Raw genomic sequence first — 21,629 nt, 5'->3', positions numbered from 1 at the left:
TAATTGTGTGTATAATAATGAAATCTCCATGCTTTTTAGCAGCTTTTTTTATTATATATGTTTCCAATTTTGATACTTATTTATGATACTTATTTTTTCATCTTATACATAATTTTTATTCATTTTTTTATATATTTGTGATTATTTTTTGTGTGTATTTACCTATGTTTGAAATGATGTTTTAATGAATTCTGTATTATATATTTTTTGAGTACTTATTCTTAATAATAATTTTGTTCACACTTTTTGATATTTTACAATTTACATATTGTTTATTATATATAGCGTTATTTTTAGATACTTTAAATTTTGTATACAGTTTATATTTATAATTTGATTTTTATATTGTTTTTCATTGTTTACTGTTTTTAAAGTCTGATAAGTTAATATGCTTAATTCTAGTTAATAAGTTTAATTCTAATTAATTATCTAAATTAAATATAACGATGGGAGGGGGGTAATTGTCGCGATCGTCGAATGTTCGGAAGGGTGCTACATTTTAAGATCGTCGAAAGCTGGGAGGGGGGTATTTATTACAAACGTCGAAAACTACTACCTCTGATTGTTCCAGTTCATCGCCTTCGATAGCCAATGTCTCCGTTACAAGTCCACGCTGATATCTTCGAATCAAACCATCAATGCTTTCAGTGAAATAAGCTGTTCCAGTTCTCAGATTTCCATCACTATGTTAAGCTCTGTCGTGCTGGTCCATCTTAGCACTGTGCCATCTGCTGTATGTTCTCCAGACTTTCCACATATTTCATTTTGGCCAAGTAGAGTAGTTAGAATTTAGTAGACTTACATGTGCAGTTAATTCAAGTCAAACATTTTGTTTTTATAAAATAGTATAAAATAATAAATATAATAATAAATAATAAATATAATAAAGTGGTAATAAATATAAAATATTTAAATAATACTATCGAAATATAGATAGTTTTTGGATATTTTATCCTTATTTCTTCGATAAATGTTAACTCTTAAAACTTAATTTCCAAAATACATAATTAATTGAATAAAATATATGCGTTAAATTTGTCAAAAGCCGATTTATGCACTTTACATGTAACTCTGTAAAAATTACCAAAATTTTTTTTATGTAGTTGTTAATTTGTTGTCACTGAAGATTTTTTTAGGTGCATTTTCTTCCTTTGGAAACAAAATTAAAAACAAAGAATTATGTTTCCAATATGAAAACTGAAGTATTTTATGTAGCTTCTACTGGAAATGTATTCTAATGTAATTCTTGAGGAAAGACATTACTTCGTTGTTGTTTTTTTAAACTTAATGTCCCAAGATTATGTTCCAAGACTAAGTTAGACGGTGATCATAATAATATACGAGATGGTGGAATGAAAAAAGTAGGAGGAAACGGGAAAACCCCTGAAACGTCCATGACACGGTATTTGTCCACCATACCAATAAGCCTAATTGGCGCGAGCTGGGATCAAACCAGGAATTTCATGCATTAGAGGTGAGTTCTCTACCACTGAGCAACTGCAATCTATTAAAAGTGCTTCATGATTAAATAATTAGCGTTTTCGCTTTTAGTTGGAAGACCCAACTTCGTTTTCTTGTATACTAGTGCATGTTTTTGGGACCCCACACAAACTATATATATATCCTTACAAGTAAAATGGAACATATAGCTTCGGAACAATCAACTAATACCTATAAAGACAGTTTTCTAACATTGTTTCTTGACTTGAATTCGTTGTACATTGTGAGTGAAGTAGATAACGTTGCAAAGCCTGCATTAAAATAAATTGACAAGTAAAGTAGTTCATGGTACTGTAGATAATGCAGGTTCTAGAGGGCATACATTCATTAGATACGAACGTAGATTGTGAGTAGTTAATAGTTGATTATGAATGTAGCCCAATAAACCAAAATGATAAAGAAAGTAGATGTAGTAAACATTCCGTTACTGATCAAGTTGATCTAGTTATAATAACAGTTCTAAATCAATAAAACGTTATCGATTATCAACTAATAACAACTGCTAAATAAATAAAATGTTATCCTACAGAAACTGTTAACAATTCATCTATTATGCTCTCCAATTTGCTAGTATCCATAAAAGTTTAAATTGTAAATGAAATAAGTTTATTGTTCATCATTTCAGTTACTTGACTATAACATTTTAATCTGTTATTCCTAAAAGAGAAGTGAAGACAGGTAATCTTTATTTATTTATTTATTTTTATATTTATTTCTGAAATAGTATACCTTTATTTTATATTTAAATAATAATAATAATAATAATAATAATAATAATAATAATAATAATAATAATAATAATAATAATAATAAACAATGTGTGTAATCTCAAAACAAGAGATTTAAATTTTTCATAAATACTTCTTAGAAAAAAAAGGGCAGTCAAATAGCAGATATTTTCTGACACGCTAAAGTATAGTGCTGTGACATACCTTTGAGGTGAGTCATAAGAACAACATGAAATTAACATTTGAGTCATCAGTCAAGCAGTTGTATTGTAAAAAAAGTAACTGTTATAACAAATGGTATAACACAAAATCAAAAAGGTCTCTAACGGATGTTGTAGATACTGGTAGACTTCTCTAGAAATAAGACTCAGCACAGGAGCGCAAATAAGATTCCGATAGTCTTTTTTTTTTTTTTTTTTTTTTAAACGATCCATTGGATTGCATGATTTTTACTCTCGCAAGATATAAATCTAATTTGCGTTCCTAAGTTGTTCCAAAATGAACATAATTTTCCTAACGTGTTATCACCTTTCTTTACAGATAGGATAGCAATGGATAAGATGTATCGAGTGCTTCAAGAGATTTCGTCTGCTCGCAGACGACTGGAAGAGACGACCCAAAGTGTCCTGGCAGAAGGAGAAAGACTTCGGCGTGTGCTTGAGGGACACGAGCCAGGCACCAGCAATGTTCACAGTCAGGTTAGCTGATTCACATTATAATTAATTTACAAAATAGTACCAGTAATTAAAAGAAGACCTCTATCTATATAAACAAAAATATGTGTGTGTATGTATCAGCTTAACTCTGGAACACCTGGACCATATTTAAAGGAGTAGGAAGGGAGTTACGTCTTTCATAAATTTAACAACATCCCCTAACAAATTACTTCGTAACTTAAAACATGGTAATGAATGCCTACATAACAGGGGTTACGGGAGTAATCTCGCTATATATAAAAACGGATGTATGTGCGTGTATATATGTTCCAGCATAACTCCCCATGTCAGTGGTTCAAAATTTATGCTAAAAATGGAGCATTTTATGTTTATTTGATCATTACATTTTCATTGAAAAGTGTGTTTTCTGAAGCAAGGGAAACAGTTCGCCGTGCAAAGAATGGACATTCAGTTAGTTGCGCATACTATACACCTTCTTGCAGAGCACCACCTTCAAAGTAATGACCTTAGACAGTGACGTACTTCTGTCAACGTTCATGGCACTTGTCACAACGGTTCGGGATGGAATCTTTGTCATCTCCTTCAGAATACGTGTCACATAGTCTTGATTTCGTTAGTTGAAGTGAATCTCCATTCTTTTGAGTAACTGTTCTATTGAAGAAATCTTCCAACACTCAGGGTGAGGAATGACTGTCGTTTGGATTGTACAGGAAACACCATGATTAAGTTAGCCTGAAACGCTTGCGTATCGGACACTTCCATCTCACTCATTTCTATTTAGTGCCTGATGCTAACCATTCGTACTGTGTAGACTATATCGTATCGTCCCACGGAATATTTGACAGGTTCTTGTAGAATGTTCAGAATACTCAGACGTCAGTTAACTTTAGGAGTTAATCAGATTATGTAGAATAATTCCGTTTTTAAATTTTTCCTGTTACATGTTATTGTTATTCTTACTTTTACTTATTTTCTTGATGTATATTTTACAATTTTGTCATTCGTTCTTTTAGCCATTTCACCTCCCCTGTTTTAATTTTTATATTTTCTTTTAATCTCTTATTTTGTCATTTTATACTTAAACTTCAGTTTTTAGAGTTTTATTTTGAATTTTTAATGTACAGAAAGTGTCAGTCATTGGCCGTACCTTTATTGGAACAAATAATGTTGCTGCTGACGTTCCCATTAAACTTCCAGTAATTAATCAATCACCCTGTTCAAAAGATATGGATCCTCGTTCCATGTTCAATTTTCTCTGACAGTAATTAAATCATTTATTTATAGATATAAACCATAAGTCTATCTTCCTCTAAAAGAGTACATATAATAAAAATTCTACGATATGAGGTGCGTACCAAAATTACATGTCATTTCCTCATAATTCTTGCAGTTTTTATTTTCGAGAGAGATATATATGCTGCTGTCAGTTTTCAAAGGATAATTCCCGTTCACTTCTACACGACGTTGCAATCTTTGTATGTCGCTATCAAAAACGTCTGAGAACTATTTTTCTAGGGTGTGTTTTAGACACTGGAAAAATTTCAGTTCCGAGGGGACTTCTGGACTGAAAATATCTGTGTCGCAACGTACCGGTATCTTTCAGTTTCAAAACGGACAGAAGTCACTGAATCAGAGTGGATAAGGAACCCCTTCATATTCTTACTCTGTGAAAAGCCTTTTTCAAATCTGAGAGACCATCTTCTCTTTATCCAGCTGTCGAAGAGTCTAACGTGATTTGTCAAAGTTTTTTCCATGATACAATGTGAAACTTTTCTAAGGTTACGGACATCTTCAAAGAGCAGTTTTCTCAGATAGTTGACATATTTTCAGTTGACACCCAATCCACTTCCATATAGTAGAGTCTGCAAAGGGAGCATCCTTCCACTAGAGATGAATACACAACATGTAAACAAAATCTTTATTAAATACCTCTATGGTGAAATCAATCATTTCAGGATAGTATTAAAAAGAACTTTCTTTCACAGACGAATATATGAAAAACGAATATAGAAGCTTGAGATTTTGTAGTTATACCTTGAAGTCCAAAGTCAAACAATGTAAATTAGGTTAATATTCCGTTATTTGTTTTGTACTGTGGCAAAACGACACGTAATTTTGGCTTGCATGTCGTATTATTTGATTTTAGCTAGAAAAAGAATTTTCCAGTTCTGAGAGTTTAGGTATCTAATTAAACTACTGGGGATACGAAAAAGTGGAGAAATTAAACAAACTTTTGTCAGAGAAATAGATAATCATTTGTTAGTAAAAGTAAGGGAAAACAGTTTACAAAAATCTGTATGAATCCTGTAGGTGGAAAGACATTGAAACATCTGGTTCCGTTCTGTAGCACTTACTTTTATGTATTAGCATTTTACATGCTTTCTTTCTTGAAAACCAACTTACAAATCTTCTGAATGCTGAGCTTTATGTGAGAGTAAATGTAGCAAATATTGAACCAAATCCGGAAAGAATTGTCCGAAAGAAAAAAGTTGTATGATTTTTCCCATAACATCTAGATTCTAGGACATAATTGTAGGTCATATGGAAATAACAAATATAGATTGGTAATTGAGCCGCCTAATGGTATGATTCTGGTCGCTCTTTAATGTGACTCAACTTAAACCTCAATAACTCAGACCCTAATTAAGCTAGGAATTTAATTTTGGTATCTATGTATCTCTGAAGGACGAGGCTTTCCGCCGATATGTATTTTAAGTATGTGGTGGATACCACGGCAGACAGGAGAGGGCAAGTACGTGTACTTTTATTTTTTGCATAAGAAATTTGGGGATGGCATTCTTTCCCCTTTGGGGGTACACTCATAAAATACATATAGACGGAAACCTTCATCCTTCAGGAACACATTGCTACTAAAATTATCCTCGTAGCTTAATTATAGTCTGAGTTATTGAAGTTTAAATTGAGTCACATTAAGGAGCGACCAGAATGTGACTATTTCACACCATTAGGCGGCTGAAATTTTGCAGTACCTTCTTGTTGCACCCTGTATATTATAATTTATAAACAGAAAGCTTTGTACACATTGTTTATTTATTTCCTCTTTCAGATTGACGAGTTCATTGCCAGAGGCATTAACTTCGTGGATTACTTGACAGAGGAGGAAGAGCGTTTAAGAGAAACCACCTTCAGGACAAGGTTGGATATAAGCGCATCCATTCTGCAGTTGCAAATGGAACTTGTGACACCTGATGTTGAGGTCAGTACACTTAGATTGTTCAAGACTGTATGATATGTGATTTAATGACAATAGTAAGGTGAAATGTATTAACCGAAAATGTTAGTGATATTTTTATCTTTCTTTAAAATTAGTTTATATGGTTCTTTTTTTGTGTGTGTGTGTGGCGACTATTGTAGTAGGTAATCATATGTAAATTTAAATATTGTGATAAACTCCACGATAAATGGATCGTACAAACCATATATAAACATATGCTCGAAAAGTAGTATTCACCTATATGTTCAGAGACTGTATTCTGTGTGCTGCGAGTAATGCTTTCTGCAAAGATTGGTAATCCTTTATTGTGAGCAGATTGCTTCCGCGAGCTATCAGGTTGGTAACCTTGAGACGAAAAGATGTCTCTATCTCTTTGCTGTTCATTGTTGCTCATCGCCTTTAAATGATTGAGACCGTGTCTTAACGAGTGAGTTCAGAATGATGTTACGTCGTGAGCATGGTGACAGTGAAAGACCAGTTTCCCATTAGATTTGTAGGTACACAGGTTCCTAATTGCCATGGAGTGATAATTGAGAAATTTACGGAGACTAGATCGATAAAGAACTATAAGAAAATGGTAGACTATCCATACGAAACGAAGAAAACGTGTACGATATATTAAGAGCTATGCAACGTAGTCGTAGCAAATACTGCGATGCTACATATTGTACTACTGCATGTTAGGTGTATAGTCTTTCCGAAAGTATAACTTAAAGGAGAAGTAACAAATGACTTTCCTGAAAATTTCTCTCCAAAATTATCGTATAAATGAAGAATTGAGACCTCAATTAGAATCGTCAAATAGATTTTTCTTGATACACTTTTTATTATTTTCAATAAATGATACATACTATTCAATTTTCCGATATTCTCTGAAAAAGGATGTTAGATAACCGAAACCGTTACAAATTATAATTTAAAATAAAGTGTGTTTTAAGCTTTGATCACTGTTTCTTTTGTTAAAATAATCAATCCAAAGCCATGGATAGTCTTACTATAATATTCAAGTTGTCTGCTTGAGCTCCTTCGTGGTTAGCGTACGCGTCTTTAGCGTGGGAGACCCGAGTTCGGTTCCCTGCGGGAGCTCATGTTCGGATTCAGTAGGTCCCGTCTCATATAGCCTCGCCGCTGAAAGGGGCGTTAAACTCAAAATCAACTGAACTCAACTCGTCTGCTTAACTCGATACAGTATATTGTTAAACTGAAGATTTAAAATTTCTTTGACATCCGTATTATACATATAACCGTAGCTTATTTCATGACTTCATTAATTTCGATACTCTTTCTCTGAGATTTTATTGCTTATCACAATGTTTCTACTGCCTTGCTAGCTTCTAAATTTTGACCTTACGATTACCGGTATGAAAAATAAATGAAATTTCTTTTGATATTTTAAAATGATTTCTTTCATATGAATCAACTATTAAATAATACATGTTTTTGTTTATGCAATATTTAGACTGGAAGTTTATTATTATTGTTATCATTTTAAAAACTGAAATGAATTTTAGTTTTACGCCCAATGATTATGCTCTTTAGAGTAAAGGACGGATGATAAATGAAACTGAATGATTATGTAAGAATTGGTGGAATGAAAATGTAGGAAACGTGAAACTGTGGATACGATGTTATCTACCGTAAGTTCACATGATCTGTGATCGAACCAGAGGTAAGCGTTCCATCACTGATATCCCCAATATTTGATTACTATTCAAATATTTAACAGTTAGTGTACAAATATAGATAAGCTCTTTCTTTGATATATTTGAACATACGTAGTTTCTTTTAAAACAAAATGGTTAAATTTCTTCAATGTTGCCACTTACATTTCTTTCCTCTACATATATCAATGATCAAACCTTAAAGATTTATTTATTTATTTATAATTCTAAAAATATTAATCAAATAAAATTTATAGATGTTTGTACAGAGGTAATTAGATGATAAATTTTATTGTCAGAGATATTTAAATTTATTTTAAGTTACTTACTCGCATTTTTAAAATTTCTAAGTACATTATTACGGATGTAAGTGATTGGTGCAGCTAAGGTTCAATATTACAAAGTAACGCGCCTATGAAGTACTCGAACTTAAGCAAGGAAGACCCGGGTTCGATTTCCGGCGGGAGCTTCTGTGTTTCGGATTCCACGTTAATCAGTAGGTCCCGTCTCATATAGCCACGCTGCTGGAAGGGACGTTAAACTCAAATCAACTCAATTGAACTTAAAAAAACGTAAAATGATAACACTGCAAATACTTTTGTCTAAGCTTTTTATTAGTGCCTGTTTAAATCAGTTTTATGCAATTTGTATTTGAATAAACGATCGACAAATGCATATAGTGTGAAATGGTTGTACGAAACTTTTGAACATCAGGTTTGACCGACCGCCACAATGTACTTTAGAAAGGTGTTGTCCCGTACTGCAGTAGCCACCAAATACTCACATTACTCTTTCTTATTGGCTTTTTTACTGTTCTGTTAAAAAATCAGAGACATTTGCTGTGAAGCTATATGTTTATCAAATTTCAACGATATTTTCCCATGTTCGCCTCATTCCTTGACGTTCAATGGAGTTCTGATCTTGTATCATCGTCAACACTTCTGCATCCATATCTGCAACGTTTCGATCAAAGTTTTATCCAATTTGTAACAAAGCTTAGTGTTAGGATATTGCCCTATTTCGATATGTGTGTTTCGTACGATGACTTCACATTACATACATTTGTCGCAGGCTTACCCAGATACAGACTGCATCAAACCAGCTTAAATAGGCACGAACAAGAAGCTTGGACAAAGGTGTTTCCAGTGTTATTATACTCGTACTATGGTAATATTTTAAAGGGAGGCAGCTGTACTTTAAAAGTTTATAGGGATACCTTGTACTTAAAACTTATATAAATACAGATTAACTTTAAGAAAATGAGTATAGACTTTGAATAGACGTTAACGCTGTAGAATTTTAAATGTATATAATTTTCTACATTATTATTATTATTATTATTATTATTATTATTATTATTATTATTATTATTATTATTATTATTATTATTATTTTAGGAGAATAGTTCTGATTCATCAGAAAGCTTCTACTCCATCGATTACACGGATATGACGTTAAAAAACAAGAACCCGGATCTGACAGAAAGTGAGGAAGGTAACACTGGAGACAGTAGTAGCTGGAGTACTGCGTCTGAGGTATGTCTGCATCAAAGTTTCTACTGCTTTAGTACCTTGTAATTTTTATCTTAATATTTACGAAAATAAATGTAACTTTATATGAACGAATTATCAGACTTCCATACTAAATGTCGGAGTCTTATACAACAGTTATGCCCGTCCGTCTGTCGAGAGATATCAGAACAAAAACGGTAAGAGATATCAAGAAGCAACTTTTCTCAATCCCTTCAGCGTCCCAAGAATAGGTTCTATCTCCTCCCTTAACTCTTTGTTCAAACCGCAAGAGGTTCAAATTAACCATTTCCTGTTTCAACGTTGGTTGCCATAGAACAAAAATGGTAATAGACAGCAACAAGCGGTTTTCTGTAATCGATCGTCATCTTAAGAAAATATACCGTCACAACCCACAACACTATACCAAAACCACAAGTGGTTGAAATTACTAATACTTCCGGTTTTAATATTGTCTTCAATAAAGCAAAAACGATAAAAGACGTCGAGAAGAGTTTTTTTTTTCAGTCGCTTCAGAGTGCAAGAATAAGTTTCATCACCTCTGTTAATTCTCTGTTCAATAAAAGTCTAATATTTCCGGTTTCAACGCTGATCACCATAGAACCAAAACAGTAATAGATAGCGACAAAGGTTTTTTTTTTTTTCAAACGATTCATCGTCTCAAGGGAATATACTATCACTACCAACAACACACTACGAAAACCGAGAGTGGTTGAAATTTACAAGTACTTCCGGTTTTAATAGGACTCTCCATAGAACAAAAACAGTAATAGATAGCAAATAATGGCTTTTTGAGATAGCAAATCGGTTCACGAATGATATTTCGGGCTATGAACACACACTTGTATGCACGCTATCAGTAGTGCTTTCAACCATTTGTCATAAACATTATTTGTCGTTGTGTAGTGTTCAAAAATTTCTTTGCACTTTTTTGTATTTTAGTCTTCATTATATCTAGTTTAGGATAATTAAGAGTATTTTCATTTATATTCTTCATCACAAGAAACACTTAAAAAGGTAAAAAAATAATTAAAAAAAATACATAGCATGTTTCTGCGGCCAGAATAGATCAATTGTTGTGTATATTTACATTAATTTCAACAACAAAAATAATTTTAGTTTTTAATCACTTCAGCGTCCCAAGAATAGGTTCTATCTTCTCCCTTAACTATTTGTTCAAACTGGAAAAGTTTCAAATTAACCATTCAAAAACAGCTTACGAAACGGATTAAATTAGGGACCCAAGGGTTCACTGTATTTAATATGAATATGTAATTCTTATTCAAACATTTTATTTATTATATTCAGTAGTTGTTAAATATATTTTTCCAGTGGCACACGCAGAATATAATCAGGGGGGAGGACTCAAGGACTCTATTTCATATACTTTCAGGACAAGTGTGATTTTCATATATATAGGGTGCTCAAAACAATACCGTCAACGCTCAGAAGGTGATATATCATTTGACGCTTATATGTATTAAAAAAAATACGTGAAATATGCTGTGGCACATCTCACCTTAGCATACGTTATTCCCAACACGAGGAACCGCGGAGCTGGGGTTCCCTAATACTTCAGACGTCCCGCTTACGTATTCCGTATTTACTGTTGTCAAAGCTTACCTTTTGTCTACTTAGATGCACCTTTTAAGTCACAGTATATCTAAAAATTCTGTTTGTAGTATGTCTGGAATTTATGTTGTGAGGGAATCCCTTGCGTACACCTCGCATTACTGAAATAATGCATTTTTGAATGGCATATAGCTTCCTTTACACTCATATGTAGCACCACTCCATGGTTTCCCTTGTTGCATTGTAGCTTTTTCACTTTGAGGCAGTCCTAACTGTGAAACTAAGCAACTTTCTCCATAGGTCCATATGAATGTTCTTTATTAACTGTGTTAGGAATCACCTCTCAAACGTTGTACTTGTTGTTATGGAACACGATATATTGGCCAGAATGGATGACTCACCACAAATAAGTATCATGCTTATGAATACACAAGAATATTCTCATTTAAATACGGATGTACATTGATATAAAGATACATTTCAGGTTAAAAAAACATACAAAGGATACATTTCAGTGATAGAAACACAGTGAAGTATACACGCTTGAAAACGAGTTCAATATTTGGTGTACAAACCTTTATTTTTTTTAACGCAGCTTAGATACGAGAAGGCATGAAAAGATACAATTTTTCACAGTATTCTGGCGAAATTTCTGTAACAGGCGTGTTTTATAGCTTTTTTTAATTGAGAAACTGAACTGAGGTTACGTTCAGCCACTTTCCGCTTTAAAATTACCCAACAACTCCATCATGTTGGGAGTGGGTGCACTGGTTGATCTCCATAAACACTGGTAACTACTCGTTAAGCATATCGAGAAAGACAGTTCCATTCATTAATATCCTTTCAGGCATGAACCACAATTCTTTAGCAGAAATGGCACTCAGACCATGATTTTAGAATTCTTTACGGTGGGAATGATGTAGCGTTGAAAATCCCTTGTATTGGAAGGCCACCGTATGTGTTTACAAAAGGTATAAAATTGCGATACTTGGGTCTCTGCCGAAAGCATAACTCTTCTCTATTGTTCAGCAGCTCATCCCTGATACTTTTTACAAAATGTCAATCCATTGGCAATGTTCTTGGTCGGCAATTTCGACTTTTTGGCAATCTTATAGGTTTTGAAATTGGCACATAATAACCTCCTGCGGATTGTTCTTTGGTTAGGTAGATTCCTATCTTTTAGTAAACCAGCCTGGATTGCTTTGGCTGATTTTCTGGCTGACTTCTTTCCTGCCAAAAGTATGGCCTCATCCGTACGCTTAGTTGTGCACTTTTGACGTCCTTTTGGCTTTTTCGAGCCATAATTTCCAGTGGTTTGGAACTTACTTTTACTTATTGCTCTGGCAACTGTTTTTTGTACCAACCCAATCTGGCAGAAATTTGGCGAGTACTGTAGCCTTCTTCACTCAGAATCCTTATTTGTGCGTGTATTTCCTATGAAATTCTTTTCCCAAGCATAGTCACTATTATTGCCCTTCAACGAGAGTAGAAAAAGAACATCACGCCTTCGGTACGAACAATACAATCTCTAGACACTTATGAGTTACCCACTATGAACAATTAACAGACTACCAACCTAGCAGACAACACTATCACCTGTAAAGAGAATGTCCACTACGTGATGGAAAAACACGATTGAGTCATCCATTCTGGAACTACGCCACTGTACTTCTCATTTCTTTCAAAAATTCTTTAATAATATTTGTTTTTCAGTTGTCACTTCTTTCCGGCTTTGCTATGTATGTCTTCGATAGGCGTAGCCCTGGTTTCCATTACAAATGGGAGTACAGGTGTAGACACTCGGAGAGTTATTTGAGTTACAAGGTTCAACCTCCGATAAAATCACATCGGGAGAAAATGCACAGGCTGGCAGCAGCTCGTGAGCTGAAGTGATTACTCATAGCTCGTATTCTAATTTATCTTTTGGTCCAACTAGATTTTTTTAAAAGAATTCTATTGTGTTTACATATATTATTGATGGTTATCCAGTTAATGTGACTTACCTCTGTTTTCTCTTTCTTTGAATTAGGATCTAACAGCAGAGAGTAGTGTTGAGAGCTTTTTTTCTCCTTTTGAGTCAACCTCAGTGCTACCTGTACATCCTCAGTCCATGTCTGTATCGTGGCTGAGAATGATTCTTGGTTATACACCTGTATCATTTTTGGCTATTGTTAGCGTTTCTGAAGCCGAACGTATCAGAAGCCTGCTGATAATAGCAACTGCAATAGGAGTACCTACACCCCGCCTGGTTACTTGGCAGACGATTCAGGTGGGGATGCCATGGAACATCGTGGACTTACCAGAACACGATTTCAGTGGTATTCCTCCTGAAGAATCGCCACTGACCATTTTCTTCAAATGTCTATGTTACCTGTGGCGCTTACTCCAGTTCAAGAGACGGGCAACACAGGCCATTACAGCTGGAGAAGATTTGGTGGAATCAGGTGTAGCTGAGGTTGCATCTCAAATGGAGGATGGACTGCACTCACGCACCGAGGAGGAAGTTGGCAGCCACAGGGAGGAAGAAGAAACAACTGGAGAATCGACCGTCATGGAAGACAGAAGAACTAAGCGTGTGTACGGTCCAGTTGTTCGACCGCCTCCCCGTTCCAGGTAATACATCAAAGTCTTATTTGTTCATATATATTCTTCTGAAAATGGTTTGGGTTATGCACTTTTAACGACCGTAGTATTTCTCATGCCCAGCTTGTTAGAAACCTGAGAATTATATTAATGATGTAATAAGACTCAAAAACTTAATTGAAATTACTTACACTAAACTAATTTATTTTATTATTTGTTAGTGTACTAAATTGTATTTATGTTCACACGAATTCTAATTACTTTTTTATCTTAGACTTTCCAGGTTCCACAGGATAAGAAGCTTAATCTTCCGGCGGAGACAAAGCGGAACGGTAAGACAACAAAATAGAAATTAATTTTTAATCAATAGGAAGTTTCTTATTTTTATTTATTTATAATTATGAAATTTTTAAGTTTATTTTTTCTCTTTGTACTAACTCTAAGCGTAAAAGTTGTGACAAAAGGTTTAAATTGTTTATGTGAAGATATTAAGATAGAACTTCCGAAGAAACTAAATTGACGCTCACAATTCTTAATTTAAATTCAGGAATGCGTGTAACTATGCGTTAATGCCGAAATATTCAATGCAAGTCACCATCTTCTTCAGCGTATAATGGATCGTTGCATCAAGAAAATCACGACCCAAATATTCTTTGCAGATTGAAAAGTTTGAAGCAAATCATATCTACTATTTCGAGCTATCAGGGAAAGTGATATTATCAGCTGAGCTTTATTAGTTAATACAAACTTTTTTCTGAACTAATTGATTTTATTTTTATTTTTCACCATATTACCAGGAAGCATAACTACACAGATAAAAAGAAAAAAATTCTCACAACACAGATGAAACCCCAATAATTAATTGAAACAGAAACATTAATGTGTTATAAATTACCATATTTGCTACAAACTATCCAATGTTAGATGTAAGCTTAACCATACCTGAAATACTTTTTTTAATTATGTGATGGAAACATAAAATGTGATTAAAACGAGCAATGTGTTTTTATAAATAAATAACCTTCTGAAGAAGATGGAGATTCCCACTGAAAATTTCGGTATTGACAAATATTTAGATGCATTCCGGAGTTTAATTTAATAGCTCGTTAGGATATAATTTAACTCAGTTTTTTTCCTTCGCTGCTACCTCTCTGAAAAGGAAGAAGTGAAACTGTCATCCATACTTATAGTTTCGATCTTCTATTACAGAAATAAAGCGAAATCCACTAATCAATCGTACCTTATCCCAATTCTAGAATACTCTTAGCGTTTAATGAACAAAATGTTCACAGATGAGAAATATACCAATCGATAGAACAAAATGATATGTGTGACTTTACAAGATCATGCGTAGTTTTTGAGAAAATGAAGGGAAAAATAATTAATTTATAAACTTAAAAATGTATCCTGTACGAGAACTTGTTAAAGTGACCCTCCATTAAGCTTTTCTTTATGACATTATTAATGAGATATAGTCCTAAATTATCATGAACTCTTAAATTTTTATTTTTATTTAACTAAAATATTGTCCAAAGATAAGACCATTGGCACAAATTCCTCTCAATCTTGGAGCTGGGGGGAATGTCTCCCCAATAATCCGATTTGAAATGTGTTTTTTTTTTTGGGGGGGGGATGTGATACTATTTGTGTCTACTACAAAGAAAAGTGAGATGAAATTGATGTCCCTTGCTGTATAATACACAACAGGTTCACCTCGAAAATTATTCATCTACCGTAATATGAGTCTCATCTCCCCTCCCCCCTTCCAGAATAAGCCTCAAATCTGCCGGCCTCCCAATGTTGAAGACACCTGTGCTCCCCTGATCCTCCACAGCATTGTTTTCCTACTTCATAACTATTTTGAACATCGCTTTAAAAAATGAACTGTCTTACTCGTTCCCCCCAATGTTGAAGACAGATTTGCACCGATGGAGAAGACAAATCGATAGATCCACGGAAACGAACGAAATAATGTCGTTATTTACAAATAATAAATGACTGTTTTTAATATGCTGGAAGAAATCATACTACACATGTGGCAAAATTCACTTGAAGTAGGAGATTGTACTTATTGTTGACACAAACACACTTTATCTATATACTATTGAATTCCCAGCTGTTAATGATGTTTATATGAGACTAGAGATATTATGTAGAAAATAAAAGTACAGGGGTATTGTTACAAGTAAGATGAGTCATTGATGAAACGGATTTGAACTGGAACTAAAATAACTTGATTTATATTTCGTAGGAGGAAGCAACACGAAGACGGACCACTCCACCACCAACTGAGGAACGAAGTCATCCCATCTCTCCTCCTGGGACCTCGCAGATGGAGCGTGAGACGATGGTCAAAGAAGTTTTCGTGGAGGAGATCAAGGAGGTAAACTGATTTATTATTTATTTATTGGTTGATTGATTTCAATGATACTAATAACAGTATTAGATTGAAGTCATGCAAATAGTTATTTTAATATTTACTTTGCAAAACTCGCCGGTGTTGAGATAAACCTAGAATTAAAGTCGATGTTTAGAATACTCGGATGTTGCTTTCTTTTTAACCCAACAATCGGCACATGTATAATACCCTTGGTGTAACCACGTTTTTACCAGTGCGTTGCATCCCATTCTTCTAAAGGCTTTCCTACAAGAAGTTATTCTCAGAGGTGAGATACGAGTTTCAGCAAGGAGGGAGTTTCTTTTATCTGTAGTTACGTTATTTATTAAACTAATGCCTTCTGGCTTTGCGGAACTCTCAGCAATAACTTTAATTATTTTTCTTGCCTCCTTGATGATTTGATGAATTTCTGCTTTAGGAAAACCTTGACTATCTACAAACACTTGAAAAATTTTTAATGTGATGTTAATCATCTCTGAAAGCTGGAAAGGAAAGGGAAATAAATATATTAGATTCTCAAGAACAATACTAATTTTTTCTTTTTCATAAGTGCTCCTCTATTAGGTGGAGAGGTGATTTTAACAACCAGTTCGGGCGAATCAGTGCGAACTAGCTGAATGACATCACTGATACTGATTTTTTTTTTCCGAAACGCAAGTAGCTTAGAATTATCATTATATATAGTTTTCTATATGAAATTTCAAGAATAATAAATAATGCTTCTCTATTCTCATTAAATTTCTATTGTTTTATTATAGCACGAACGGCGACAGGAACCAAGACCGAGAAAACAGCGACAAGAGGTGACCGAGAGGTCACCGCGAGAAGTCGATGATGATAATCTGAGGGAACACCCAGTTCAGGAGCCGCCGTATCCATATCCCATATCTTGGCGAAGTAGACTTCTCTGTGTGATCAGTTGTGCAGCTAGATGCGTTGTCGCCCCGTTTTCGGCTTGTTTGGGCTTTGAAGTGGACCCCTGCGACAATTGGTGTAAGTTATTTTCATATTTTAATCTGTACAAATTAGTGTTATCACCATAAGAGTTATGATCATTAATCTTTATGAGTTAATCTTTTATGTACCAGTATACAAATGTTTACTTGGTTACACGGTGAAACCATGTTATAGCACTGATTACTGATGCTGTCCGTTGAACTGAAATGCAACTAATTCATACCTAGTCCAGTAGATTGCAACTTTTTGTGGCAAACAAGTCTAGTTGTCTATATTTATTTATTTATTTCAAATTATATATATATTGTTCAAATTATATATATTTCATTTAAGTTTTCTCTTTGTGAACGAGACTTCCTTCGAAATTGCAAAAGAACTTTTCGTGTTTACTGACACGTAACATCGTGACCCATCTGTCAACAGAGATCAAGCAACCTATTTCTTCCACCCTCCATTTTTTGTTGACACAATGTTGTACGTATCAAAATTCGAAATTGTCTTGATCATAGCAATAAGAAAATGGTAGTTTTCCTCTTTTAATAGTCGCAGTTGGATTTTCACATTTAAAAAATGATACAAAAAGTGCTACTATTACGCAAGTGAACACGGTAGTTTGATTATAAATGTTTAGGTCATTAGCGAAGCCATGACTACTTATATGTCGGTCTTACTCGACTTTTGCCCGAATATCACCCATTTTTTGTATGATTGGATGCCTACTGTGAGGAGCATCTTGGATATAAAAATTTCCACAAAGAAAGTGATTGTTATCTTATCTTGTCCATAAATAGCACAAATTTCTTAAAAGGTCTGTGCAATATTTACGCCTTTACTGAAATAAAATTGTAAAATGTAGCGCAGTTTTGCGGGAAGTTCACTTATCTTAACGGTGCAATACCTTACGTCTAACTAACTTACTTTATGGCCTATTGAACCCGGAGGTTCAATGCCACGTTCACAGAAGCTTTGCACTGACTCCTATCCTTAACCAACTGAATTCAGTTTCTACTTTATATTCCTATTTCTGCGAGATCCATTTTAATATTGCCCTCCTATCTGCGCCTAAGTCTTTCTAATGGTCGTTTTCCGATTGATCTTCCAGTCAAGACTTTGAAAGCGTTCCTGCTTTCTTCCAGCCTGGCTACATGACCTGTCCACCTGACCCTCTTAGATTTGATGACCCTAACAATGTTTGGTAAATCGCATAAATTATGTACTTCCTCGTTATGAAGTTTCCGCCATTCCCCTTTTCCGTTCCTCTTGTGTCCGAATATTCTTCTTAGGATCTTGTTCTCAAATACTTTCAATCTACGTTCTTCCCTCAGAGTAAGCGACCATGTTTCGCAACCATACAGCACAACAGGTATGATTATCATTTTATATATTTTAAGTTTCAAATTCCTGGACAGAATTCGCGACGACAAGAGATTTTGAACTGAATAATAAATAAATATAGATTTTGAACTGAATAAGTACGAATTCCCTGGTTTTAGTCGACATTTAATTTCTTCGTGAATATGGTTTCCGTCTATTAATACTGATCCTAGATATTTGAAAGTATCCACTTACTTCTAATTGTAAGAATCCCATAACTTATACATCTACTAGCTTCAATTATGAACTGTGAAATGATTTTATGCCGGACACGCTGCGACTTATATACCCAGAGACTTGAGACAGTAGCTCCATTTTGCACGCAAAAAGCCTTATATAATACTGTATTCAACGTGTAACCTCCCTCTAAATATCATTAGTCCCCATGAGTACTAATAGTTCCCAGATGAACCCAAGTACAAAAACTGAAATTAGAAATAATGCTATTTAAATTGTATAAAATATAATAATTCAAATCCTCATTATTTTTATATTTTTGTTCATTTTAGATCAACGAGAGGAAAGAAGAAGAAGGTGGGAAAGAGAGTATGGAACCAGGGATCTTCCTCCCAACTTACTTCATCTTCGCCATGAATCTCAGTGTGGCCGCTGCTTCAAGTTTTATTTTTGTCCCTGCTGCTGCTGCATTCCTTGGTGCGACGAAGAGCGAGAGTGCTTCCTCTAAAGAGGAATTGAGGTAAAAAGATAAGCATTTCTAAACATAATATATCTTTCGTTTTATCAATTCGCTTTAATGTCCTTATCTGTATTATGTATTTGTAAGTCTTCGATATTTCTCTTTGACGTCTGTGTCTCGGATTTTCTGTATTAATTGTCTGCAGTTATGATTTCGGGTAATTTGACGGACTCTCAACTCGGCGACTTTTGAGAAATATTTCATCTTTTTCAATCCTTTAGGTTGTCATTTTGCAGAAGGGTTAAGTATTATGTTAAGATTAAATAGATCTTTATTAGCTATCTTTTTGCCTCAGAATATTCCAGTTCCTCACGAACTAAAATTACATCCATTAGACCAAAGGATGATTTGTATATATATGTGTATATAATTTATGTAGTAATTGTAGTTACTCAAAATTCAATAGTAAGCTTTTGCTAATTCTCAACAAGTCGTTTTGTAGAATCTAATACAGTGAAACCTCACAATAACGGACACCTCCATAATACGGACAGATTTTTTTTTTTAAATCCCGTTAAAACTGTTTGTATTATAATAGGACAGGAGCCTCAGCAGTCTTATTTTCCCCTAATGCTTTAGTAAGCTCATTGTTCTCAGTTTATACATATTCAGCACAAAAAATGCTCCCTTCAATTTAAAAATAAAACGTGGTACGCTAAGGAAACAGAAATTCTCTTCTCTACAAAACATCTTTCAAATTCAATCTCAATAAATTGGTGAACCACCACACACAACATTCTTCATTTTCCTGTACATCTATCCAAACTAAATTGCTTCCTGGCGTTACTGCTTCAACACTTTCTATGGTGGAGAACCAATTATAAGACCAAGAATTCTACACGAAATTTCTTTTCTTCCCTGAAAAAGTCACTACTTCTGTTTCCCTTGGTACTTGTATCTTCACTTGCAACCCCACATAAACACATCTCTTCAATGATACTTCTATTTGTTTACAAAACGAATTCCTGCTTTACTCCCCCAACAATTGGAACATGTCTTCTCTGTAACTGTCAACTTTCATTTACAGACAAATAATTACGTCCTATCAATGCCCGTTATTCAAAGGTATCACTGTAGTAGGAAGATTTCTGCATGAAGTTTATATTGTATTGAGTTTATAACAGTATTTAATGATTATTGTTACACTTCTATTCTTCAAGAAAACAAAAATCATCATTACTTAACCTCAGAAGATCAAAGAATGTTTCAAATTGTTTCATGTAAGTTTCGTATAGACAGTAGTACAGGACTTGTTCCAACGATTCAAGTGAAAAATGTTGAGTCATCCTTCCTATATCATTGGCCTGTCACGTTGGGACCTTCACATCTTCGGTCTGCTGAAGAAGCCACTAAGGTGACAGGTTTTGATGAGATGACATTTCACATATGATGAAATGAAGGCCACCGTACAACAGTGGTTCAAAGACCACCTTCCCGAATTCTGTGTGGAGGAATTTAAACAGCATCATAATTGGACAAGTGCCTGAATGTTTGTGGTGACTTTTGACAAACACACTGACTCTCAGTCACATTAAGTAAATATTTCAGCGACTGTAGATTTTAAATACAAGAGAGAACTATAAAATTATCTAGTACATAGTGTTAAAAAGTCAGGTCAATGTATTCACACATGATGGTGCTACACTTCCAAACGGGTTTGATTTATTTTAAAAATTAAAGGTGGTTACGAGTATCAAATCTCAGACTTAGTGATCGAAAGTTAAGAATACTAATATTCCAACTGTCTCTTTACACAATACATATGCACTGTTATAGACTCAATATAGAAATTAATAAAAATAATAATAATAATAAAATAAAAAAGTAAAAAAAAAATAAAAAATATAAAAAGGTAAAAAAAAATAAAAAAATAAAAAAAGTAAAAAAAATAAAAAAATAAAAAAAGTAAAAAAAATATAAAGTAGGTAGAAAGTAGTGTTAAGTAGAACAGTTGTGTAGAAAGTAGAATGTAGTGTAGTATAGAACAGATATATAATATAGAAATAGAAAATATATTGAGTAATGCAGAAATCTGAAAAACAAAAGTAAAATAGATTCCAAGCGAAGTAGAAAAAAAAAGAAAGAAAAAAGATTAACCCTAAGTACAACAAATCAGGAGAAAATGAATCACTTGCTAAGCGTCACAACATGTATTTTGCTCCTTTTCCACAACGGATTTCGACTGGATTTTTGACACGTATGTACGGTGTTAGTTTATTCCTAATGCACTGTACCAGGTACATCTGGACGTTAATAGCAAATCCAAATCGACACAACGGTTGGCTAACACTTTTGGGAGCCATGGCAATCCAAACAAGCACTTTCTCTTCAAATTTCTTCTTTTTGGAAAATTTAACACTAAATGGGACTGTAGAGATTTAAGATGTATAGAAACCGTCATTTCCATTGATAGAGGCATGGGACAATGTAACATAGGCTTCATCATCCAAGATGAAATCACGAGCATCGAATTTTTGCAACAAGTGGCCACACTTGAGTTTAATCATGCTTTTTTGTTGCTCTGTGCGCTTCGGGATGGTCACTCAATTCCATTCTTACATCTTTTAATGATGTCGTAGGTTGTTCTACGCGGTACTCCTTCCGCTGTAAAATGTTTTACTGTGCACATTTTACCCGTGCTTTGTTGTGTCCCGTAGAACTTGTACACACATTAGGTCATCCTCGCCGTCAAACAGGATCACGATAGCACCACTTGTT

General features: G+C 34.2%; 1 protein-coding gene across 1 annotated transcript in view; it reads left to right on the top strand.

The window, feature by feature from the left end:
• Window positions 1-20,672, top strand: part of LOC145665942 (uncharacterized) — a 38,413-nt gene extending 17,741 nt beyond the window's left edge. The window contains exons 2-8 of the mRNA XM_081733047.1: window positions 2,769-2,926; window positions 5,973-6,122; window positions 12,932-13,515; window positions 13,760-13,817; window positions 15,737-15,868; window positions 16,642-16,876; window positions 18,724-20,672. Coding sequence (XP_081589173.1) covers window positions 2,769-2,926; window positions 5,973-6,122; window positions 12,932-13,515; window positions 13,760-13,817; window positions 15,737-15,868; window positions 16,642-16,876; window positions 18,724-18,899 — 1,493 coding nt within the window. The 3' untranslated portion in view covers window positions 18,900-20,672. The remainder of the gene's footprint in view (window positions 1-2,768; window positions 2,927-5,972; window positions 6,123-12,931; window positions 13,516-13,759; window positions 13,818-15,736; window positions 15,869-16,641; window positions 16,877-18,723) is intronic.
• The last annotated feature ends 957 nt before the right edge of the window (window positions 20,673-21,629 follow it).

This window comes from Thermobia domestica, chromosome 12 (assembly GCF_964235325.1).
Source record: "Thermobia domestica chromosome 12, izTheDome1.hap1.1, whole genome shotgun sequence".
Classification (NCBI taxonomy): domain Eukaryota; kingdom Metazoa; phylum Arthropoda; class Insecta; order Zygentoma; family Lepismatidae; genus Thermobia; species Thermobia domestica.
Note: the sequence above shows the minus strand (reverse complement) of the source record. Positions and strands in the feature narration are given on the sequence as shown.